The following is a 27,320-nucleotide window of genomic DNA, read 5'->3' on the forward strand; positions in this document are numbered from 1 at the left end:
GAACGCTCTTTTTAAGAGCACTGGTGTAACGATCGACCGTCTTAATTCTAGTGATTGATTAGATGTAATTGTATTCACTACTATTGAAACAAATGTTCTGCTTTACTATGTGTAGCATGTAAGTGTTAAAATGTTGTGATTTGTTATAATTTTGGTTAAAAAAGTTTGGGCATGTAAAAAATATGTTGGGCATGTAAAAATTCTTAAGTAACTGGCCCGACTGGCATGTAACTTTTCAAAGCTAATTTCGAAGACTGCCTTATAATTATAAAAGAGGCCATTTAAAGGGGACCATAGCTTAGCTGTAACCTTGAAAAGAAAGAAGTTATATTTTCCTTATATAACAGGGGCCATTTAAAGGGGACTCTAGCTTAGCTGTAACCTTGGAAAGAAAGAAGTTATGTTTTCCTTATATAGCAGGGGCCATTTACGAGACCCATAGCTTACCTGGAGGCAATTGATGAAAGCAGTCATGTTTTCATTATATAAAAAGAGGCAATTCAAGAGGGGCCAACCTCGGATGCTTTTCTGTAGTCTGAGAACAAAATGTGTTTGTATTTTTAGGTTTATGAGGTTGTTTTATCTGAGGCTGCAATACACTTGGAGACTTTTCTAACGCATCACTTAATCATATCAATATTGCTCCCTTATTTTTGAACGGCTTGTGTTGAAATTTGGACCAAAAATAATTCAACACATATCTGACAAGTCCTGAAAATTTAATTGAAATTGAAACACAACAAAATATATTACTTAACAAATTAAAAATGTCACTTCAAAAGTCAAATTCGCAAACTTGTACAATGTTTAATAATATCAATGTGAAAAGTAAAACGCATAAATTTACACATCTTAATAACTGACCGGCTTGCAACACGCCAATTGAGCAATTTCGATCCTGAATATTCATACGAGTCATATTGTTTTTCTTTAATTAATGTTAGGTTTTTCTTGTGTAAAAACTTACCTAGAATTATGAAATTGAAATTAAATTGGAATAACATGTATATCGCCTTTTACTACACTTGGTGATTTGTCTAACGCAACACTTTTAAAACTTACGTACCTCAGTAATGAGTAAATCTTTTTATTTAAAATTGCACATGTGATCATTAGACTACAATATGTGCCAGATAACGATCCAATCATTCATTCGTGACGATCAGACGCTTAAGCAAGTGGGAAGGTAGCCTGTAAAATGCAAAGTGCGCGATTGCGCTCCTGAATATTCGTACTAAGCTTTGTTTTGTAGACTAATTTTATGTTTTCCTTGTGTAAGAACCCACCAAAAATAATTAAATTGAAATAAAACTAGAATTAAAACGCATCTCACCATTTCCACGTCCAAAAATATGGAATCACACCTACCCCACGTGCTAAAGCGTACAATCGTCACGGATGAATGATTTTATCGTGCGCTTGCATAGAATGTAGTCAAATGATGGTATGTAAAATTCTAAATCAATATCTTTACTCATAACTGAGATATTCAAGTTTGAAAGTGATGCGTTAGAAAAGTCCCCAAGTGTATATGAGGACCAGGAATGTGTCCCATCACCCCTACCTACTGCAGATTCATTTAACCCTTTGCATGCTGGGAAATTTGTCGTCTGCTAAAATGTCGTCTGTTGAATTTCTAAAATTAGCATTTTCTTCAATTTTTTTTCAAAGAATACTATCATAATAGCAAACAGTTTGGATCCAGATGAGACGCCATGTTCTGTGGCGTCTCATCTGGATCCAAACTGTTTGCAAAGGCCTTCAAAATTCGGTTCCCGCACTGAAAGATTTAATTTTTGTTGACATGATATTTCATTGATTGATGCAATCTTGTTTGATCATCAATTCATGGATTTCATAAAATGACTGGTGTAAGACTTTGGACTTACAAGAAGATCTCTTGAAAACAAAAATTAGTGTCCAACTTATAATATTGGTTCTATAGTGATAAGCTTTCTACAAACATGAAAGTTGCTTGAATTTTGCTGATATGTTGCAATTTCTAGGAATTTTTGCTTTCCTGCATAGCATCTACCAAACGTACGTGTCCCTGTTGTATTTAATTAAATACTTACTGCAATTAAACAAAAAGAAGAAATATTTTCTTTCTGAAGCAAAAAGTTATAGGCATTACCTTTTTGGTTTTCCGTATCCACTTGTTGTAGTCCTTTTCGTCTGTAAATGACAGGTACACTGACCTTTCACCTTGAAGGGTGGAGGTCAACTTGAGTACATGGTCATGACCTTTGATGTTTTTGACCTCATCAATGGAACCCTTTGCTAACTGGACAACAGTTGGATTTCCCGATTTAGTTTTATCTGCAAAGAAACAAGAGCTATCTCCATCGGAAGACATATGCCCCCAAAAAAAGTTTTTTCGAAACCTAAACGCAGATTTCGAAACCTAAACGCGGACCCTAAGTTCAAGTTCAAAGTCAAAGGGGTCAAAATTTGTGTGCGTATGGAAAGGCCTTGTCCATATACACATGCATACCATATATGAAGGTTACATCTGAAGCGACATAGAAGTTATGAAACGCAAAAGTGCAATGGACAGACAGACGGACGGACAGTGCAACTGCTATATACCAACCTACTGGGGGCATATAAAAGTTCAGTTTTGATATGGGACAATAACAATCCAACATGCACAACTTCATAACATAAGGAAAAAAACTCAATTTTTCGATGATTCAAGGGCCGTAACTCAAGAGTGTCCCAGTCAATTTGGCTGATTATCGAATTTGACCTAGATCTTATGACCTTACACATTTTCATGAAGTGTTGCAGAGATCCTATGAAATTTGCTTGAGTTATTGAGGGGAAACAAGAAAAAACACAATTTTTCGATGATTCAAGGGCCGTAACTCAGGATTGTCTGGTTCGATTTGGCCAATTATTGAACTTGTCCTTGATATTATTGCCTTACACATTTTCATGAAGTGTGGCAAAGATCCTATGACATTTGCTAGAGTTATTGAGCGGAAACCAGATAAAACCTTATTTTACGATGATTCAAGGGCTGTAACTCAGCAGTGTCTGGGTTAATTCAGCCGATTATCGAACTTGACCTAGATGTTATTGCCTTACAATGAAGTTTGGTAAAGATCTGATGACAATTGCTGGAGTTATTGAGCGGAAACGATGATTCAAGGGCCGTAACTCAAGAGTGTCTGGGTCAATTTGGCCGATTATCGAACTTAACCTAGATGTTATTGCCTTACACATTTTTATGAAGTTTGGTAAAGATCTGATGACAATTGCTGGAGTTATTGAGCGGAAACAAGAAAAAAAACACTTTACAATGATTCAAGGGCCGTAACTCAAGAGTGTCTGGGTCAATTTTGCCGATTATCAAACTTGATCTAGATGTTATTGCCTTACACATTGTCATTAAGTTTGGTGAAGATCTGATGACAATTGCCTATGTTCTTGGGGCATAAAAAATACTTAAATAATTTTCTTTACTGATAATCCAATTTAATTAAGCTTGGCTGCATAACATTCCTATGCTTATACACACACTCTTTAAGTCCATTTCCAGTCTGTGGTTTATTGAATATTCTTAAGTTCATTTCCTGGGAAGAACCAGTACTTGGTATATTTAAGGGTCAGATCTTGAAAACATACAATTAACAATAACATTATTTGAATTCATACTTTAAATGCCATTCATTTAACTAACTAATATAATTGATTTGTGTAAACTCTCCTTTCTTTGTTTTGAGTTTGTTTTTTAATGAATTTGTTGTTAAAATTTTAAAATCTTAATCTATGAATTTGATTTCTGTTAAATATTGTCATCCATACATATACATTTAATCTTTCAAACAATAAAATGCATCTATAAATTTTATTTTTAAACATTAAACGTTCGGGTTTTCATTTTAAATAATAACTTTTTGTTTTCTTCATTACTCTTTACCAGTGCTTCAAGGAATTTTGAAAAAAAATTAACTTGAAATATAAACTCTGTATGCACAAGGTTTAATAACACATTAAACAATCATTTAAACACAAAAATCATGTAAACCTCATGCAAAAGAAATCATTATACCATAAACATAGTAAAGAATATAACAACTATAGATTAACAACATCAAATTGTGTGAATAAATCATCATAATTTTGTCCATTCTAAGTTTGATGAGTAAGTGCTTGTATTTTAAATGTATACAATGCACTGTTATATATAAATTTAAAAAATAGCAATATTCTCATAAAATGTTGCAAAAAACATACCTCGATAAATCAAGAGCCGTGTGCCAGATATGACACAAAGTCTTCGTACCCACTGATAGAGTAACTTCCCCTTACGCACATACACAAAAGTTGTGAGTTGATTACGAGAATACGTGCTGTCTGAAACTGGTTTGCCTGAAAATGGATTTTTGATACAAATATTAATGAGCCGTGCTGTAAGAAAACAAGGCTTAACCCTTCCAATGCTGGAACCGAATTTTGAAGGCCTTTGCAAACAGTTTGGATCCAGATGAGACGCCACAGAATTCTGTGGCGTCTCATCAGGATCCAAACTGTTTGCTATTCTGATAGTTTTGTTTTTTTTTAAACTAAGAAAATGCTAATTTTAGAAATTCAGCAGACAACATTTTAGCAGACGACAAATTTCCGAGCATGCAAAGGGTTAATTCATGTGCGCAAAGTGTCATCCCAGATCAGACTGTGCAGTTTGCACAAGCTAATCAGGTACCACACTTTCTGCTTCTATTGCATATTTTGTTTCAAGGAAGTCTCTTCTAAGCAAATTTCCAGTGTCATCCCTGATTAGCCTGTGTGGACTGTCATCCCTGATTAGCCTGTGTGGACTGTCATCCCTGATTAGCCTGTGTGGACTGTCATCCCTGATTAGCCTGTGTGGACTGTCTCGGGGAAAAAAAGAAATGCATATTTCTTACGGACCCTCTATTCACACACCAAGTTTCATTAAACTTATAAGTATATTTTGAGTTAACACAGGATCTAGATTCAGTCAGACAGACAGACACACTCAATAAGAGACAAACCCATAGACCAGAGGTAAATCTATAGTCCCCTTTAGTAACACTTGTATGGGAACAAAACAATTTTTTAGAGAATATTGACAGCAAATGCAATGTTGTTTATATATTTGTTTATTTTAATATATTTGATATATTAAACATTGTTTTCAGAGAATGACCCATTCTTAAAGCTCACCTGCGTAAAACTTGACTAGATATTGCAAATCCTCCATGCCCCCGATTTCCTGAATTTTTCTTTGGTCACTGTACCCAATACACTGCAAGTACTCGTTCTGAATCACGAGGGGACTGTCAAAAGGTTCGAGTCTCCGTATGATGTCCCCGTTCAATTGTACATGAAGAGAGTTCGGAGGCATCCCACACTGAATACACAAACGCTGGGCAGTTGTTGTTAACGTACATGGAAACATCCGAGGGTTTGTGTCGGTATCTGATTTGAACACATGAACAAAACCGTTATTCGTATCCTCCTGAATCCATTCGTGAACGTTAACTGCTGTGGAGGATCGACCTGTCGGGGACTGATTCAAGACACCGTCATATTTATTGACCTCCTTGTAGAGATCAACTATCGAGTCAGACAAATCCCAGGTGTCGTCGTCATTGGTTTTATCAAACAGACCCTCACTCCGCGGACTAGAGACCTCTGGTGGTAAGAAATCACCAGCGTTCCACCACGCTTCTGTCCCGCCATATTTTGCGTTTCCATTGCCACGTTTAACGCCATTTCGGTTGCTGACTTGGCTATACGAGCTTTGTGTACCGACTGTTTCACTGCTGGAACCAGCTGGCATCTCAAACTCTACACTTGTTCTAAAAATATATAAACAGAAAAAGCATCACTAAAGACATAAACATTGATAGGTTACACACAGCAGTTTCCATACATAAAAAATAATATTCACCACTACTGAATCTGTAATAAAAACACACACAGCACAAATTATCACCATAATGATGTTAATATTCTGAAAAGGTTTGGCCAAAGGTTTGTATAGAACAGTATTTGCTGTAAGTACTGTTTTATTTCTGATAAACAATGCAATTAAATGTTCTGTGACATTACATAAGTTGTTTTTAATTGGGGTGGGGGGGTGGAGGAGAGGGGGGGGGGGGGGGGTGGAGGAGAGGGGGGGGGGGGGAAGAAAGAAAGCAACAGAAGAAAGAATGTTTATGTGCTATAAAACCTAATAAATATAAGCCAAATGTATGAATCTATATGTAATAAGCTAAACGGCAACATATTTGTATTACACTTACTCTTTCAAATGCTTTTTGGATGGCAGATAATTAATTTTGAACGCCATGTGGTTTTTACGTGGCACCAATAGCCTTCCAGAATGAAAGGCCTCATTTGTTTCCATGGCAGCAATTTCATTCTTCATTTTCACACACTTTGGATCATATTAACAGCATAATACTTGTCCAGTCAATTTCTTAAATCTTTGCTTAAATTGGCATTTTACATTTTCTTATTGCGTTATAATAAAGATGTTATGCCATTCTTTTAATGACACATTGCACACCGATAAGTGTCATATCATTGTCACACTGATAAAATGATTTTAAAATTATTGATTAAAATCTATCAAATGACAATATATAAACATTAACACTCAGCAGTGTTTATCATTCATACCGCCGAAGCCTAATGTATAATAGTGATATACAAATCAAACAATAAATAACAAGTACAGAAATAAATTTCTTCTCCAGTATTTTGTGTTATACAGTTAAGTTAAACCATTTATACCATGAACAAAGTTCAATCAATGTTGCAAACAAAGGTCAGCCAAGTAAACCTGTCATTTAATAAAAGAATATGAGTTAACATTTTCAGCGAATCAATATTATTGTTGTTTTTTTTGCAATGATTTCCACCAACCTACATTGTATCAAAACCCTTGATTTTTAAATCTTTTATGTTACTTCCAGACTTTCTCAAAGAATTAAAAGAATCCCTAAAAGCAACGTGTGTTGATTTTCTTGTTTTTTATTCCAAAACGTAATGATAAATAATTATCAAAACCATTAAGAAAACGGTTTATAAAGTATTTCTCCCTTTAGTTCTTGGTTATCCAATATACATTAATCACTCTTAATCAACACAATCACTATTAATCCACACACACATCACTTTCTTGTATTTAATGTTTCCACCCCTTGGCTAGCACTGAATGTTTCATGATTCATATACAGAAGCATAAAAACCAAATCAAATTTCATAAATAACCAGGTATTTCTGAACTAGTTCACTTGTTTCAGAATCTCAAGATTTAATGTCACTAAGAAATGATTATTATAATGTATTCAAGACCAGCTGTCGTGGTACAGTTAATTCAGGTAGTATTTTCTGCTCCACTGCACAAATAAACAAGGTAGACTATTAAAATATTGTTCATGCATCTGAAATACCCATAACAAAAGTGAAAAGATTTCATCCCCAAAACCATGGTAACAGACATTCAATTTAAATGTTTACACTTGACGCACCTTATAAATCGAACTTGTCTTGTTTAATTTAAATAGAAGGATAACGTAATGATACAAATATGCAAGATTTATTTTCTTAATCAAAATCTACTCAGACTCCCACGTTAATGAAGTCATAGCGTAAAAAACTGTAATAAGAAAGAGATCATTTGAGTTTTTTCAATGGTTTTTAGTAATTTAAGATGCCTCTGATATAAACGTATGACTCATCCAACTAAAATGTGTAAACATTTTATTTCATTTTTAAAAAAGATTAGTGATTGAAAATTTACAAATTATTGTCAAACACATTAAGTATGCCATAAAATAATGTTTAAAAAATCTTTATATTTAACTTTAATAATACTTTAAAATATTACTATAATCCCAAATAAATTTTTGTGAACAAATGCTGTACTTGTTAATTAATACATACAAGTTTCAAAATTGTATCCCCTTAACCAAAATTGATACCATTCAATAAATTAATCGAATCTTATTCTTAAAACTCCTTGTCCAGGAAATCTTAAATATTTTCCAATTATCCAAAATGCACAATTTTTTCACAAAAACATATTCCTGAACCAGCTTAAAAATTATTTGAAATCCTGAAGATAACATCTTTGACCTTGTTAACCTGTTCTTATAACCACACTGTCTCTTTTTTAACATTCATCTGTAAAGACAAGCTTTGTTAGACCCTTTAACAGATTTTGATCACATTCACAAAAGTTACTTTGACCTGAAAAGACACTGGCTCTGTCATGATCATTTGATTGTTACAGCAACAAAGGCTTTTCACAGGTCACACTTCTGTTGTAGCCACTGCACCAAACACATTTTCAAATGTTTCTCACTTTCTTTAAAAGAACAATAACAAAAGAGTGCAGATTTTACGTCGTTGTTTAAGTGCAAAATCATATAAATGACAAGTTCGTGCATTCAAAACAGACATGCCTGCTTTTTTTAAACTTCTCAAATTTTATGCAACACATTATGCACCGTATACAAACAATTAACCCTTTGCATGCTGGGTAATTTGTTGTCTGCTAAAATGTCGTCTGCTGAATGTCTAAAATTAGCATTTCCTTAAAAAAAAAATCAAAGAATACTATCAGAATAGCAAACAGTTTGGATCCTGATGAGACGCCACATTCTGTGGCGTCTCATCTGGATCCAAACTGTTTGCAAAGGCCTTCAAAATTCAGTTCCAGCGCTTAAAGGGTTAATATGCAAAAGGAGAATAACAAGGTTTATTATGTTTTAAGAATGATGTTAAATATTCCTGTAATTAATGTCTGGAAAATCAATTCTTTATTGCATTGAAATATACACTTGTATAACTTATAAAAGCAATCCATTGAATACTATTGCTAACTAACAGAATGTAAAAGATCTCATCGCAACGTTTTAGTAACATCTGTATACAATTGACCCATTCTTTAATTTGTTAAACATGTATCACACTTTTAACTGCACATAGGTTTTAAACATACTGTATGACATAACAAATGTTTACATACACAGTCAATAACAATACCAGTATATACAAGGTGATCAGCGTAATTCAAACACAATTTCTTTAAGCTTATATTGTTATTTTATTATTTATTTTATATATGTCATCAGTTTATACCACTAACTTCTCCACCAATCAAAGTAATTCTATCAGATTGAGTAAAGAAAAGATTTTTAAGAAATCTAGTATACTTATGGAAGCCACTATGTCTTTACCTTGGATTATCATTAATCCAATAATTTTGCTACAATATGCATACTATTGATCCCCCATACCCATATACATATATTGTTTTGTTTAATCTTGAGTAAAAATAATGTATAATCATTCTTGTTTACTTAAAAGAATTAATTTCGTTATCAATATTACTATTATTATTATGATGCTGATGTTGATGATGATGAATATGATTAAATCTGACCCCATTAAAAAAACTTCATAAATAGATTTTTCCCCTTCATCATTATTATTATTATTATTATTATTATTATTATTATTATTATTATTATTATTATTGTTATTATTATTATTATTATCATCATTATTATTATTATTAGTATTATTATTATTATTATTATTTATAAACAAACACATAATTAAAAAACTTCATAAATTGATTTTTTCCCTTTATTATTATCATTATTATTATTATTATTATTATTATTATTATTAAACAAACACATAATTAAAAAACTTCATAAATTGATATTTGTTCATTATTATTATTATTATTGTATAAATATTGCATCCCTTCAGAACAAATACAACACTTAAATATCAGATAAGTCCAAAATCGAAATAAGACGCACTTCACACTGAGCATTATAACAAACGTCACAAAGTTTTCACTTCTGAAAAATTTCAAAAATGTTCCCATCATGGGAGACATCTTATTGAATGCATTATGGGTGATAATCGCTGAATACAAGGACAGATTACACTGTTAATCCTACAACAAATACCAGAAAATCCAAGTCTATATGGCTACATCAGGTCCATTACTGGGCTCTTTTTCCCTTTGATGAAAATGCAAATAAATTAGAAAGTCGTATATTATTGTTGTGACAGCAAACACTTTTAGATAAAGGTCCAAGTTTACTGGTTGACCAACATTATAGTTCAATGAAATGTGAATGTGAATTAACATTCATTTGAAAAAGCTGATGTCAAAAACTGCAAAAACAATAATAAGAAGCTATGATATAATATTCCTCTTAAATATGTACAACTTAATTTAAACTTTCAATGGTTACGAACCTTTAAAGAAAACTATACAAAAATCAAGTAAATAATACCAGTAAATGCATGTATATACATGTACAAGTAATCATCACTGTTAACATTACAAAGAATAATATTTTGCTATAGGAAATATTGGTATTTCATATTCAAACAAGAGATGTTTGTAACATATGTACTACCCCTACATGCAGTCAAATGTCAATTTATACATTTGTTAATACATATATTATGAGTATATACCCCTGTGACCTTGAATGTGACCTATTGAGCAGCAAAGACCTAACAATTACTTTCCTCCCTTCTATGGACTAAGCAGAATAGGTATTTATATAATCCTAGGTTAAAGCATTATCTAGATATTGTGTGGAAATGGTTTCCACGTTTAAAGCCAATTGCAAACAACTGTTGACCTGAATATTAATAAATAGGTGTATTCCTTTCATCCCAAGAAACCATCATAATAATTTGTATATTGAAGGTCAAAGATAATGTGTGGAAACAAAATAGTTTACATGTCATCTGAAGTCCTGTTACATTGACCATGACATTTGACCTTTTGATATAAAACTCTAGGTGATTTTCTTTCTTCCAAGTAATCATGTTCCAATTCTTATGATGTTAAGTCAAAGCTCTCTCAAGATATGGAGCTGACATGATTATCATGTTACAATCTTCTTTGACCTTAACTTTGACCTGTTGACCTGTCTTCCTGTCACTGCATGTAACCACCATATCAATTTGCATGATCTAAGGTCAAAGTATTTTCTGGTGTTTGTGTGGTTGCAAATGGTCAACCTATCTTATACAAGTCAAAGTGATCTTTACCCTTCACCTGTTGACCTCAAATCAATAGGCTTTTTCCTTTCATCCCATTAGTCATCACCATAACAATATGCCTGGTCACAGGTCAGATATTAATCAGAAATAAAATGGTCTACAAACCGACCAAAATGCGACCAACTGATACATAATAATAATACAATGTTTATTGTGTTTTAAATTGTCCATTAATATATACATACATGTAACTATCAAACATTTTATCGCCACACAAAATAACATTACTTCCTAATGCCAAATCCGTTTTTGGCTATTCTATACTAATGAAGGCATTATATATAATTTAAATGCTTTACATAAATAAATGGAAAATTGAATATCACAGGCTGTTGTTAACTTTTCCACAATTAGTGTCGCTATTTGCATTCAATTTCCAACTTCCTAGTACGAAATTGACAACTAGCAATTTTCTCACACGAATGGACAAGTACACATAAAATACCATTATAATATTCCAATTTTATGTTAGCTTTAACCTTCACATTACAAACTGAATAATAATGACCTGGCATGCATTATATATATTCCTCTTAGCATTACAAAAGATTGAAATACTTAACCCTTTGCATGCTGGGAAATTTGTCGTCTGCTAAAATGTCGTCTGCTGAATTTCTAAAATTAGCATTTTCTTCGATTTTTTTTCAAAGAATACTATCAAAATAGCAAACAGTTTGGATCCTGATGAGACGCCACGTTCTGTGGCGTCTCATCTGGATCCAAACTGTTTGCAAAGGCCTTTAAAATTCAGCAGCAGCGCTTTAAGGGTTAATGCCTCCAAAGAATGTGACAAAATATGACACGATTCAAATTTGCTTTTTTGTAGACAATTATCTAATGGCAGCTTTTTGAAAAGCATTACATGCTTCTGAATTATATTCAAAGTCCAAATCATTAACTATTCATGAGAGATATCCACCATTAATATGCTTAATTCAAACATTTGTAAAGAGTCAACAGTACATTTTTACATAACATTCATTACAGCATTGCAACCTGCAGGTGTTCATTTCTTAAGAATAGGTAGCCCCGGTTTAAGAAATACTGGCTTTAAGAAATACTGGCTTTAAAAAATACTGGCTTTAAGAAATACTGGCTTTAAGAAATACTGGCTTTAAAAAATACTGGCTTTAAGAAATACTGGCTTTAAGAAATACTGGCTTTAAGAAATACTGGCTTTAAGAAAAACTGGCTTTAAGAAATACTGGCATTAAGAAATACTGGCTTTAAGAAATACTGGCTTTAAGAAATACTGGCTTTAAGAAATACTGGCTTTAAGAAATACAGGCTTTAAGAAATACTGGCTTTAAGAAATACTGGCTTTAAGAAATACTGGCTTTAAGAAATACTGGCTTAAATCCATTATTGAGCAGTGCTCTGTGAAAAGGGGGTTTAATGCGTGTACATAAAGTGCCGTCCCAAATTAGCCTGTGCAGACCACACAGGCTAATCAGGGACAAAACTTTCTGCTTTTATGATAGTTTTCACTTGAAGAAAATACATTCTTAGCAAAAATCCCGTCAAGGCGGAAAGTTTCATTGCTGATTAGCCTGTGCAGACTGCAGGACGATACTTACGCCCATACATTAAAGCCCTTTTTCACAGGGCTCGGCCCATTTATTCCATTAATTCATATAACTTTTTTAAAGCTGATGGTCTGATACAAAAATAATTGATTTTGTTTAGTTTATTATTATATCATTTTAAATTAAAGCATGTACATATATAAAAAAAGTTTTGTTTTGCACACATTATATAAAAAACGCTAATGCTTTTAATTAAGGCTTAATGTTTTCACTGTCTTTTATCTTTCTAGATTTTTTTTTATGTCTTTTATCCTTCAAAATAACTTAATTCCACAGGCAAAAACAATGCCATGATAACACAATCACCATGCTGCTATACATTTGAAAACCAAACCGTAAATGAAATCATTTAATTCCGTGTGGCACTCAATATTAACTAAAATGTCTTCACAATCACTAGTGTTTGTCATTATTCCTCCTACTATGTTTACCCTTTGATCTAACCATATCATCAGTAAATATAACCACCCTTACATACCACACGTTTTATGCAAATCCATGGAAGAACCATGTTCGATTCTCCTTCATGTAAAGCATAACGTCCTTAATTGCCAAAGACACATGTATTTAATATTAATAACAGTACTGCAGCGATGTTTGAGCTTAGCACAAAACACACACCACAGTTTTATTAGAGCTTATGTCAGAGTTGCTGTTATTATAGTGATGAATATTTAAAACGTATTTCATAACCAGCCCAATGTGACCCCAACCCTTGAATGTAGATGTAAGAACAAAGACCTTCTGTCAGAGGTACATAGCACAGGCAACCACATAGTGAACTTTAAATAACAACTGACAGACCAAAATAAGTATGCCAATATTTACTGTCTATGACAATTTAGACTATAAATCAAATAAATCACCAAGTCCCATCTACCATAGAATGTTTTCTTAAGGTTGATTTATTTTGTATAATGTTACGTAGTTGTTTATTTGTTGTCACATGATACGAGTTCTTAAAAAAATCATCTCTTGGCTGACAGAATGTTCTACGTGCCAAATTGACACAGCACACTGAAAGCACATTATGGCATTAAGGGAACAACATAATGTAAGATTATTATTCTTAATTGTTACCTTGCTTTTGAAGACAAAATCTGCACCGTAAACAACACTATTGTAAGGAGACTATTTGACTGAGATGTAAATGAATGTCTGAACATAAATATTACCCAACACTGTCAACAAGTCTTTACTGGGTTATATGCTTGTATAAAGTCTAGAAACAAATATTTGAAGTCTGGTGGATATTTATTTGACTGTGTTTTTTCAAGACTACAAAATAACAACCGGAAAACTTCCGTTATTGTTTATTATTAAACACAAAAGTTGCTTACAAAGAGTAACTAGTTACAATTGTTTTGCCAGTTACAGCAATTGTATTCCCTATACTAAAGGGACCTTTTCACAAATTTTGGCATTTATTGAAGTTTATCATTAAATGCTTTATTTTGATAAATGTAAACATTGGATCTAAAATGCTCCAGTAAAAAACAAAAATTAAGTACGAAAGAAAAAAAAAAGACTCTCAACTAGGCTCGAACCACTGACCCGGCTGTAGTAAAACATGAAAATTATAAATCATTGCAACGCGAAACGATTGAATAATATGGAGAGTTCTCATGTTGTTGTTGCATTTTGTGACACTACGAGGATTGCTTACCGGGTATATAAAGTATAAAATACATCACTGATTGTATGAGCACGGATGGCCAAGTTGTATAAGTGTTAGACTTTTACTTTAGGGGTTAGTGGTTTGAGCCCAGTTGAGGGTTTCTTTTTTTTCTTTCTTTAATTTTATTCTTGTTTTTATTTATTTTTTATTTTATCAATATAAAGCATTTAATGACAAACTTCAATACATGCCAAAATCTGTGAAAAGGTCCCTTTAAAATCCAGCCTCAGTAATTATATCTACGTGGTACTTCAACAAAACCGAAATCTCTATTTTGGTAAAACAAGTAAATTTGAGTAACTCACGACAAAGAACAGTTGAGACAACTTCAAACAAGTTGTGTACACACTATTTGACAACAATTCAGACTCCAAAAGAACTGGTAAGTACAGTAAATGGTGATAGTGCTATAGTTTTAAATATTAGTAAACCTTTAATACAACTGTACTAATTTTGTTAAAAGCCAGCAAAGCACACCATCTAAAATTCAATGGTTTCATTTTTGAAATAAAGTAAAATATAAAGCATCTTTAACTTAACTTTTAAACATTGTTTGGGCTTCACTGTTTCATTATATAATTATGTACCAGAATAAATAAAGCAAAAATGTATTGAATTCTTACATTTCATTGAGCTATTCTTTTTACATTTTGCAAGTACAATTATAAGCTATTTTTTGAAAAAAGAAGACATTTTACTATTTGTGAATACAAAACTATATATATAATGGTAATGTAACGATGTTAGAATATTCAATAATTGTCCATACAAAATGGATAGCTCTTATTTGGTTTCTTTCACAATCTGAACAAGTTGCTCACGTTAGGGGAGAAGTTGTGTGGGGGCCTGGTTAGCTCAGTCAGGAAACCACTCCTACTGTTAGCAAGGTGTTTCGGGTTCGAGTCCTGGACTGGCCGCACAATTTTCTCACCCTGTGACATTTCGCGCCAAACGTGTTAACGCCCTAATAACTATTATGTTAAGAGATGTAACATAAATGAAAAACAACAACCCGATAAGAATTCATAATGGACAATAAAAATATACAAATGCACCCTACAACATTTTCACAATTTTAAGTTTCCTTGTAGTGAGTCAGGGAGGTCTAAAATTGGCAATTTTATTTAAAGACATTTCATTACTAACACCTACACATTATCTAACATTTCTGTAAAAGAGACCTTTTAAATCAATAATTGATTAATTTACTTCTCCTCAATTTGAATATTAAATTTACTTAATTACACATGTTATTTCAAGTGGAGTATTTAAACTGATTTTAAATTGCATTAACATTTCTTCACAGTGATTTTGAAAACATTTTAACATAATTGCACATACACCAAGCTTTTCACTTAGTATGCAAATAAAATGTTTTGCCAATATTTCCATTGAACTCGTCTCGTGTCAATTTTATAATATAGGCCGTGCTCTGTTAAAAGGGGGTTAAATGCAGGTGCGTAAAGTGTCTGAACAGGCTTATCAGGGACGACACTTTCGGCTAACACTTAATTTTTACTAAGAAGAGACTTTCTTTCATTGTAAAATACCATAAAAGCAGGAAGTGTGCGGACTACACAGGCTAACCTGGGGCGACACTTTATGCACATGCATTAAACCCCCTTTTAACAGAGCAAGGCCCGTAGCAGATGTTGTGCTGTGAAATTAGTGTGAATTAGGCACTTTGCAAATAATAATTTCTCAACACTTCTGATCTGGCCTAAAACTGGGTTTCCAACAATATAAGGCTAACGTTTTAGCAACAATGTGTTAGTAAAATAATTTGTTAACGTCAGTTAAACAAAAAGGTCAATAGAGTGCTTAACCCTTTAATTGTGTTTGTTATGTATACAATTACTATCCAAAATTATTGAACAGACTAATAAGAGGTCAGATTAATCAACTGACAGACGACAAAAGATGGTCCAGTGTATCCCTGACTACTGAAAGGCACATTTGAAATCATGGCAATGGTCCTGCATGAACAATAAGTCTCTTTTATATCATTGTAGAGTACCTCTCCCTTAGAAAAGAGACAGTTTGCTGACAATTGTGGCATTAGAATTATTTTGTTATTTTATTTTAAAGATTCAATTACCAATGACCCTTATATAGCAAAATTGTAAGGCCCTGGAGTTACATCACTACCTTGTTTATTCTAAATAAGTTCATAATGTAAACAAACTGTACCACTAAAACACTTCAACCATCATCTTTTAAATGAAAGTGTATGATGGATGAATTTTAATTTCAACAATTACAGTTTATTTACTCACTGACTTATCAGAGACAACATCCGTCGGCCTTAACTAGATTTTGGCTAAGAATAGATTTCCTTTAAATGAAATACCACAAAAGCAGAAAGTGTGGTCCCAGATTAGCCTGTGCAGACTGCACATGCTAATCTGGGATGTCACTTTATGCACATGCATTAAGCCCTGTTTTCGCAGAGGAAGGCTTATATATATTTTCATAGCAGAAGGTGTAAACTTATTTATTTTAATTTTATTATATTATACCATATCTCAAACCATATTTTACCTGTTTTAAAATTGCCATGTTTCAAAAAGTATTTGATAATTATATCAAGTAAATGCTCATATATTTTCTACTAAACTTTTAGTATTGCCACAGATTATAAGTCAACATGTATTATGAGTAACGATTGTAAATAAACTTATATTATATTTATTAAAGATGATAAAATAAACTTAAATGATGAATAAAGATTATAAACAAATTTATATTATGAATTAAGATTTTGTAAAAACCTTATATTATAAAATATTAATTACAAATAAATACATTCATTTACCTTTCAATACAGGTTAACCACCATACTTAACCAATAATCCCTCTAATAATCCGTATGGAAACAAAATAAAACTGTTTTACTGTATGTTCAACAAGGCATTTCATTTGTGACACATTTGATCGTGCCTCAACTTACATGCTATGAGTCAACAATTCAGCAGTCAAATTGTTTGCAACAATTCAGCAAACCAATAAACCTATTGTGAATTATGAAGCTACATTTGATGCAATCTGACATTTCATACAATTAAGCTACTGTATATAAATCTGTTACAGCTGACTGCAGAGATTTGAACATTTGACTGATGATGATTTAAAGCGACTTGTTCACAGATTTTCATATTTAACCCATTTATGCCTAGTGGACTCCCCCATCCTAAATTGGATCAAATTTTTTTCTCCAAAATTAGGATGTCTGGTATATTTATTTCTATATTTAGAATATTTCTTACAGAAACTCATTTAAGCAAACAGCACAGACCCCATACATGCCATACGTCCCGGATTGTCCGGGACAGTCCCGGAAATGAAGAACTTGTCCCGCTGTCCCAGAAATCTGTCAAATGTCCCGGAATTTACAAAATCCATATATACATTTACCTTATCTTAGGCTTAACTGCACCTCGAATCTGTGTATATCTGCAGCGTTTCCATGACAATGCCTACCTGAATAGGCTGAGACTACGCTACCTGTCAAAATCGATCAATTAACAGGGGTCCTGTTATCATATCGATTGTCTCACGTTCGCGGTCAAACAGAAAAGGCGGCATTGTTTAATGTGGTTGTTAATTGACTTTAATCTACTACGTCATTATTTCCCGCTGCGTACGGGCAAACGATAGTTGTTCACACATCTGAAGTCCAACATCGCTGAGTAAAAAATTAATTGTGATTGGTTGTATGTATTGTGAATTGATTTGAGTTGACGATCTAACGGTACTGTATTGTTGTATTTTTTATTATATAAATGTTATAAATGAATAAAGGCGTATCAACAACTACGCGTTACACACCGGTCTTAACAATAACGCAGTGACGTCACCATCTATGTTTAGAACGCTTACACTGAAAACACTTGGCTTGTATCTAGTAACGGAAGTAGTAATGTTTAATTTGACGTTAATAGATCAAGTGTATTTCGGATAGGCTTTCGAACTTTTGCAATTAACGATGCGAAACAAAAAAAAACGTACCAAAAATGCATATGTCTATAAATATCGCTACATTTTATACATGTCCCGGAAAATCGGCAAAAGTCCCGGACAATTTAACTCAATGTCCCGGAATTGGTCTGAAAAATTATGGCATGTATGACAGACCCTGATGAGACGCCGCATCATGCGGAGTCTCCTCTGGGTCTACGCTGTTTGCCAAGGCCTTTTTTCTAGACGCTAGGCATAAATGGGTTTAAAGATAGCTATTAACCCATTCCCATGCAGAGGCAAAGTAAAAATGGCTATGTGCAAACAGAATAAAACCAGATAAGGTTTTATGCTGTTTGCTGCTCATCAATATCTAAGGATTGGAAATGAAGCCTTTTAAACTTGAATCTAGTCAGAAAGGTCTTGAATTAAATGTAACTCTCTAAGGGACTACAAATGCATCAAAATACGTATCTAAGTGGGAAAGGGTTAAATATGTTTACTTACTATAATGTACATTCATATTTCAATAGCCATAACTAATTATACTGGCAAGAGAAAGAATTTAATTTAAAATATTGCTATCGTCAGGATTCAAACCGGGAACCTCTGAAGCATAAGCTTATGCCCTCCCCCTACGCCTGCCCCTGCCTATGCCCCTGCCCCTACCTATGCCCCTGCCCCTACCTATGCCCCTGCCCCCACCCCCTGCCCCTGCATATACAAGCAATTAACACCATTTTCCTTATTTCGACAAAAAGTGTAATGTTACACAAAAACCTAAGGAATTTAATGAATAAATTATTAAATTATGACGTTTTAAAAGAATTTGCCCTTGTAGACAAAAAATGGTATAAACAGAGGTTGTGCCAGTTCAACCTTATTAATGTTTAAATACTTTGTCATCATGCAATATGTTACAGTAAACATGAATATTAAATTACAACTTGAGACAGGTAGAATTCTTATATCGTGGGAAAATTTAAAATCCAATATAAACTCTGCCCTTGTACTTACATGTTAATAAGCGTTGAAGGTAGCCTGATTTAAAACTATTAAGTGTTGTCATGCACTGCAAATTATTGCTCTTAAAGTGCTTGTACTACTTTATAACATAAAAATAAGAAAATTTAACTAATTGTTACACTTTATTTTTTTATACACATTATTAGTTTTTTAATGAAAATGTCTTAAAACTTATGATAAAAGTATTTAAGTATTTTAATATTAATAATTTATTTCAGTTCATACACAAAGTATTTTAAGTATTATCAATAACTTACAGAATAATATTAGTTTATAATAAATCATCACTTTTCGTATCTAAAAAATGACTATGTCCCCTTAATGATTTACATACAGATCCAGATTTAGCATGAAACTGTTTAACCTTTTGCATGCTGGGAAATTTGTCGTCTGCTAAAATGTCGTCAGCTGAATTTCTAAAATTAGCATTTTCTTTGATTTTTGTCAAAGAATACAATCAGAATAGCAAACAGTTTGGATCCTGATGAGACGCCATGTTCTGCAGAGGCGTATCCAGAAATTTTTTCGAGGGGGGTCTCATCTGGATCCAAACTGTTTGCAAAGGCCTTCCAAATTCGCTTCCAGCACTGGAAGAGTGTATAATCTCCACATTTCTTTGTAAGATACAATGGTTTTGCAACACCCTCTTTTTTTTAAGCCCCCTAACAAATATTTTGTATCTCTCAGGGCTCAACATTAACAGTCGTCTAATTGCCCCTGGCAAGTAAAAGTTGGGTCCGGGCAAGTTATTCTATAATCTTGTTGTCCAACCAGGCAAGTGCAAAAAAGAACAAAGAGCATTAAATTTAGACTTTAATTAGACTTTAAATGCTGTAATCATTTTGTTTAATGTGCAAAAATAAAAAAGGTTTTGTAGTGTATCATTTTGATCTTTATTAAAAAAATTGATGTTTACATGTAATATTTTATGTTTGGGCAAGTGGCTTTACGTTCAGGGCAAGTAGATTTTCTAAGTACTTGCCCAGCAGGGCAAGTTTGTTTTTAAGTTAATGTTGAGCCCTGTCTCTAATTTTTCTGGCACCCAGAGTTTCCCCTATTATTTATTACTCTAAAAATTCAGAGAGTGCTTTTTTTAAAAATTCGTCCTATTTACGTTAATTCTGTGACACCCACACATTACAGTGTTTTATAAAAGGGACTTTTTCACGTTTTGGTAAATTGACAAAATTGAAAAAACTTGTTTCAGAGTTGCAAATTTGTATGTCCCCACCACTATAGTGGGGGACATATTGTTTTTGCCCTGTCTGTTGGTTTGTTTGTTTGTGTGTTTGTTTGTTTGCCCCAACTTTAACATTTGCAATAACTTTTGCAATATTGAAGATAGCAACTTGATATTTGGCATGCATGTGTATCTCATGGAGCTGCACATTTTGAGTGGTGAAAGGTCAAGGTCATCCTTCAAGGTCAAAGGTCAAATATATAGCTTCAAAGCGGCACAAAAGGGGACATAGTGTTTCTGACAAATACATATCTTGTTTGTTGTTGCAGTTATTATATTTGCAAGAAAACAGTTATTACTGAACATTTAATCTGATCTGAAATATCCATTATATCAATCTTTTGACGATTTAAAAACCTGAAAATTATCAAGCATTATAAACCCAAAACGATTCAATAATTTGGAGAGTTCTCTTGTTATTGTGGTAGTATGTGACATTACGAGAATTGCTTATAATTTATATGTATAAAATACATGAAAATAACATGTGAGCATGGATGGCAGAGTGGTTCAACTGCTTGACTTTTACTCCAAGAGTCAGTGGTTCAACTGCTTGACTGTTACTCCAAGAGTCAGTGGTTCAACTGCTTGACTTTTACTCCAAGAGTCAGTGGTTCAACTGCTTGACTTTTACTCCAAGAGTCAGTGGTTCAACTGCTTGACTTTTACTCCAAGAGTCAGTGGTTCAACTGCTTGACTTTTACTCCAAGAGTCAGTGGTTCAACTGCTTGACTTTTACTCCAAGAGTCAGTGGTTCAACTGCTTGACTGTTACTCCAAGAGTCAGTGGTTCAACTGCTTGACTGTTACTCCAAGAGTCAGTGGTTCAACTGCTTGACTTTACTCCAAGAGTCAGTGGTTCAACTGCTTGACTTTTACTCCAAGAGTCAGTGGTTCAACTGCTTGACTTTTACTCCAAGAGTCAGTGGTTCAACTGCTTGACTTTTACTCCAAGAGTCAGTGGTTCAACTGCTTGACTTTTACTCCAAGAGTCAGTGGTTCAACTGCTTGACTTTTACTCCAAGAGTCAGTGGTTCAACTGCTTGACTTTTACTCCAAGAGTCAGTGGTTCAACTGCTTGACTTTTACTCCAAGAGTCAGTGGTTCAACTGCTTGACTTTTACTCCAAGAGTCAGTGGTTCAACTGCTTGACTTTTACTCCAAGAGTCAGTGGTTCAACTGCTTGACTTTTACTCCAAGAGTCAGTGGTTCAACTGCTTGACTTTTACTCCAAGAGTCAGTGGTTCAACTGCTTGACTTTTACTCCAAGAGTCAGTGGTTCAACTGCTTGACTTTTACTCCAAGAGTCAGTGGTTCAACTGCTTGACTTTTACTCCAAGAGTCAGTGGTTCAACTGCTTGACTTTTACTCCAAGAGTCAGTGGTTCAACTGCTTGACTTTTACTCCAAGAGTCAGTGGTTCAACTGCTTGACTTTTACTCCAAGAGTCAGTGGTTCAACTGCTTGACTGTTACTCCAAGAGTCAGTGGTTCAACTGCTTGACTGTTACTCCAAGAGTCAGTGGTTCAACTGCTTGACTGTTACTCCAAGAGTCAGTGGTTCAACTGCTTGACTGTTACTCCAAGAGTCAGAGGTTCAACTGCTTGACTGTTACTCCAAGAGTCAGTGGTTCAACTGCTTGACTTTTACTCCAAGAGTCAGTGGTTCAACTGCTTGACTTTTACTCCAAGAGTCAGTAGTTCAACTGCTTGACTTTTACTCCAAGAGTCAGTGGTTCAACTGCTTGACTTTTACTCCAAGAGTCAGTGGTTCGAGCCCAGTTGAGGATTACTTTTTTTTCTTTTTTTAAATCTATTGTTTTTTGCTGGAGCAATTTTAAATTCCAATGTTAACATTTATCAAGTTATTAAATGCATTTAATGACAAACTTCAATACCCACCAAAATCTGTGAAAAGGTCCCCTTAACGACCGGAGTAGGGTCGTTGAAAGCCTTGCAGATGAATGCAAGAAGTCAGTGGTCCATTATACATGTAATGGCTTTATGTGGGTACATACACATAAACACGTTCATTTATTTTACGTTTCTGACAACTTAAAGTAATAACAGTAGTTGTATTTAATTTATAACAATATTAACATTGTCAATATAATCTTCTCTTAAAAAATGCAGCATAATGCAAATCCCATCTTGTTCAATAATTAACAGCAGTACAGCATTTAATTATCGGTCATGGTTTTCAATAATTCTTGGCTTATGCCAAAATGTCCCAAGAAATATAGATAAGAGGACTCTGAGGATCCTCTTACGCTCAGCTGAGGTACTGTAGCTAACTGGTTTAACCCTTTGCATGCTGGGAAATTTGTTGTCTGCTAAAATGTCTTCTCCTGAATTTCTAAAATTAGCATTTTCTTCGATTTTTTTTCAAAGAATACTATCAGAATATTAAACAGTTTGGATCCTTATGAGACGCCACGTTCTGTGGCGTCTTATCTGGATCCAAACTGTTTGCAAAGGCCTTCAAAATTCGGTTCCAGAACTGAAAGGGATACTACTGGCGACTGGACAGACTTTGGGTTTTGGGCTAATTTTTGAATACAGGGGCATAAAATGAACATGTATTGCTATGTAAGTCTATCCCTTTAACACTTAGATATGTATTTTTATGCATTTGTAGTCCCTTAGAAAGTTATATTTCTCAAAAAAACGTTTTTACTAAATTAAAGTTTGACAAATTTCATTTCTAACCCTTAGATACTGATGAACAGCAAACAGCATAAAACCTTAACAGGTTGCGAGTTACTCACAGGCTGTTCTGATTTTATGCTGTTTGCACATAGCCATTTTCACTAATTTCTTTTGAGTGGAAAAGGGCGATATAACATTACCACCACAAGGGTGTGGACACCATTTTTTGGCATGATTTGAACAAACATAATAAAGGACCACATTGTGATATGTAACAATACCAAATAGTTCACATACAGGCCTTGTTTTTTACAGAAGGAAATTTTGTTAATTAAGGCTTTATAACAAATAATCTCCAGGAGTTATACCCAGTGATTTGAGCAACATTGGTAAAGGACCATGCAGTATACTGTGTCAAATTAAAAATACCAAACCAGTCTGTACCTTGCGGTTTCAGAGGAGACTTTTCAAGTTTTCACTAAGTCAGTAACAAGTTACAGTACCCACATGGTAGGCTGTTTTCACCCTTGACCTTACAGGCTAACTCCAATCTTAACCCTGACCCTGAACTCTTCAAGAAAAAAGAAAGCTTAAATCCAATCACTGAAGTCTGTTTTCTGGAAAGAATATTTGTCAGTTAACCAATATGGGTTTAACCCATTAATGCCTAGCGTCCGGAAAAAAGGACATTGCAAACAGCGTAGACCCAGATGAGACGCCGCATTATGCGGCGTCTCATCAGGGTCTTCACTGTTTGCTTAAACGAAATTCTGTAAGAAATATTCTAAAAATAGAAATAAATATACCAGACATCCCTAATTTTGGAAATAAATTGATCCAATTTTGAAGGATGGGAGAGTCCACTGGGCATAAATGGGTTAATTCAATATAATTAAGTCCAACCAAATGAAAGTCCCCATATCAAGTTCACGTCACCATATCGTTTTAGCTATATTTCATAGGTAATAAAGTTTATGGCCTTCGCCATCAGATATTATGTGTGACTGAACTGTCCCATATCAATTTTAGAGCAAATAACACAATGTTTAATGTATTTGTACCATCAACAAGGTGGCACAAGCATCCACGTTTGATGCCAATCTCTCAGTAATACTGTTTATCAGCTAACAAATGATGCCTGACAGAAGTGTGACAAATGGAGATCCGCTCTTTTGTAGGCCTTGAACACAGCAACAACATTCTTATTTTTATTATTTTTTATTATTATAAACGAGCCCTGATGTGAAAACTGGGATTCACTTCTTTATATTGAATGATGAATTGTATGATTTTTTTAATTTAAATCAAGTTAAAATGATGTACATGTATTTACTAAAGGAAAATCTAGTCTAGGCAGAAAGTGTTGTCCCTGATTAGCCTGTGCAGTCTGCCTGATTAGCCTGTGCAGTCTGCCTGATTAGCCTGTGCAGTCTGCCTGATGAGCTTGTGCAGTCTGCACAGGCTAATCTGGGACATCATTTCACAAATTTGCATTAAGACCGGTTTTCACAGATCGCCTTCAAATTTTTGAAACTTGGTACATTGCTCAAAGTCATTTTTTTTATTCTTGTTTTATTTCTACTTTGCCATCTAATATTCCCTGCAGTTAGAACTGAACAAACAAAAACCCACGATAAGCATTTTAAATTAACAAGCATTTTAAATTAACACTTTGCATGCTTGGAAATTTTTCATCTGCTAAAATGTCGTCTGCTGAATTTCTAAAATTAGCATTTTCTTCGATTTTTTTCACAGAATACTATCAGAATAGCAAACAGTTTGGATCCTGATGAGACACCAAGCTCTGTGGCGTCTCATTTGGATCCAAATTGTTTGCAAAGTCCTTCAAAATTCGGTTCCCGCACTGAAAGATTTAATAATGAACACTTAGTACTTGTTATTCATTTGCAACAGACTTGTTTTAAACTAAAAATTGATTAGTGCTAATCTTTGATTACTATTTGTAATATTATTCTTCATGAAGATGAAATCAACATCATAGTCACCAACTGAAGGGGTTAAAGGGGCCTTTTCACACTCAGCCCCGGCGAAATGTTGTTCATGATTTCATGAACACTTCAAGCCAATCAAGAACTGTTCATGAACGGTTCTGAAAAAGTTCCTTAGCTTGGTTCATGAACTTTTCAACATGAACTGTTCTTAAGACATGTTCATGAACTGTTTATGAATTATTGTTGAACATTTCAAAGTTCATGAACAGTTCTTCATCTAACCATAAATACTTAGTGATGAACATTTCATGCACAAGTATTTCTAATGACTTTTCGGAGACAGACTTTAAGGATCCATCATGAATAATTCATGAATTCCTTTGTGCTAGATGTTTCATACATATTTTTGAAAGCAATATTGAAATGTCTAGCATACAAATCTTGTAGATTTGTGAAACATGTGAAGTTAGTATGAATATGCATAGTACTTTCACCACTGTAAGTTAGTGTTCTTGACCTGTTCTAGAGAATTTTAAGAACATTTGTAAAAGAACTGTTCAAGAACTGCCTTCAGGAACACTTCAATAACTTTTTAAGGACCTTTCCTGTTCTTGAATTATTCTTAAACTATTCTTGAACACTTTAAGAACTTTTTTGAACAACATGTTTCCTTCTGATGTTCTTAAACAGGTCAATGTTTTTGAACGTATGATGGATTTTTTAAGAATCCAATATGTTCTTAAAAGGATCTGTCATTGTTCTTGGAAGACTTAAAAGACAAGTTTAAGAACGTTTTAAGGACATCTTATTTCAAGAACAGTTTAAGATGATATCAAGAACTCAATGTACATTGCATTGCTGTTTTTACAAAGAAAGAATATTGTGTGCACAGGAAGTTGAAACGGAAGGCACATGGTTTACGTTATATTTGAAAATGTAAGTCTTTAATAAATTACCGGCTGAACTGATCAGCCATTGGTTCCATTTCAAGTTCTTTGGCACTGTAAGTGTAACCATTTCAGGGAAACAATTGATTAGTAAATGATTCTTGAACTGAAAATGAGACTATTCATAATCTTTTCAATACATGAATTATTCATGAACATATAGTGCAAAGTTGTATTATGAAATTTAAAGAGTATTATCAAACCACTTGTATCTCAGTTATTAGTGTTATATTTAAATTATTGTTATATGTTGCTATCAACATGTTAAGTGCTAATACAAGACTTGTTTCTTCTTACCCTGACCTGTTTGTTGAGCTTTAGTAACACTTATGATAACCTTTGCATAAATTGACAAATTCTTGTTCATGAATAGTTCATGAACACTTCATGCCACCTCAGTTCATGAACTCTTGAAGAACTATGGTTCATGAACTATTCACTTACAGTTCGTGAACAGAAAATGAGCCATTGAAAAATAGAAGGAAAATGTTCATGAACTGTTCGTGAACAGCAAAACCCTTAAGACTTTTTCAAGAATTGTGTTGTTCATGAACTGTTCAAGAACACTTCATGCCATTGATGTTCATGAATAGTTCATGAAAATTTCATGCCATAATGGTTCAAGAATAGTTCATGAACACTTCATGCCACACGGGTTCAAGAATAGTTCATGAACACTTCATGCCATTAGGTTTCAAGAATAGTTCATGAACACTTCATGCCATTAGTGTTCATGAACAGTTCATGAACTAAAATTTCAAGAACTTTTCACAGACATGGCTCATTTTCTGTTCATGAACTATTCGTGAACAATTCATGAACTCAGTTCACGAACAGTTCATGAACTGTTAACGAATTATTCGTGAACTGCAGAACAACATTTCGCAGGGGAGATTTTGGCATGTTTTGAAGTTTTTAATGAAATGCTTTATATTGATAAATGTAAACATTATGGATATAAAAAGCTCCAGTAAAACATCAAGAATAAAATGTAAAAAAAGAAAAAAAGGTAACCCCCAGCAGGACTCGAACCACTGACCCCAAGAGTCCTGGAGTAAAAAGTCAACGACTTAGACCTCTCGATCATCCTTATCTGTAAAAATATTAGTCGTATTTTATACTTAATATAAAGCAATCCTTGTAATAAGTTTCACAAAAACTAACGACAACAACAGAACTCTCCAAATTATTAATTTG

General features: G+C 33.6%; 1 protein-coding gene across 1 annotated transcript in view; it reads right to left on the reverse strand.

Annotated features, from left to right (window-relative positions):
• The window catches only part of LOC127845417 (PH domain leucine-rich repeat-containing protein phosphatase 2-like), a 75,608-nt gene that overhangs the window by 25,127 nt on the left and 23,161 nt on the right, over window positions 1-27,320 (reverse strand). Inside the window, exons 2-4 of the mRNA XM_052376316.1 lie at window positions 5,197-5,834; window positions 4,243-4,377; window positions 2,135-2,319 (exon numbers count right to left, since the gene is read on the reverse strand). Coding sequence (XP_052232276.1) covers window positions 2,135-2,319; window positions 4,243-4,377; window positions 5,197-5,834 — 958 coding nt within the window. The remainder of the gene's footprint in view (window positions 1-2,134; window positions 2,320-4,242; window positions 4,378-5,196; window positions 5,835-27,320) is intronic.

Source organism: Dreissena polymorpha, chromosome 9 (genome assembly GCF_020536995.1).
Source record: "Dreissena polymorpha isolate Duluth1 chromosome 9, UMN_Dpol_1.0, whole genome shotgun sequence".
Classification (NCBI taxonomy): Eukaryota; Metazoa; Mollusca; class Bivalvia; order Myida; family Dreissenidae; genus Dreissena; species Dreissena polymorpha.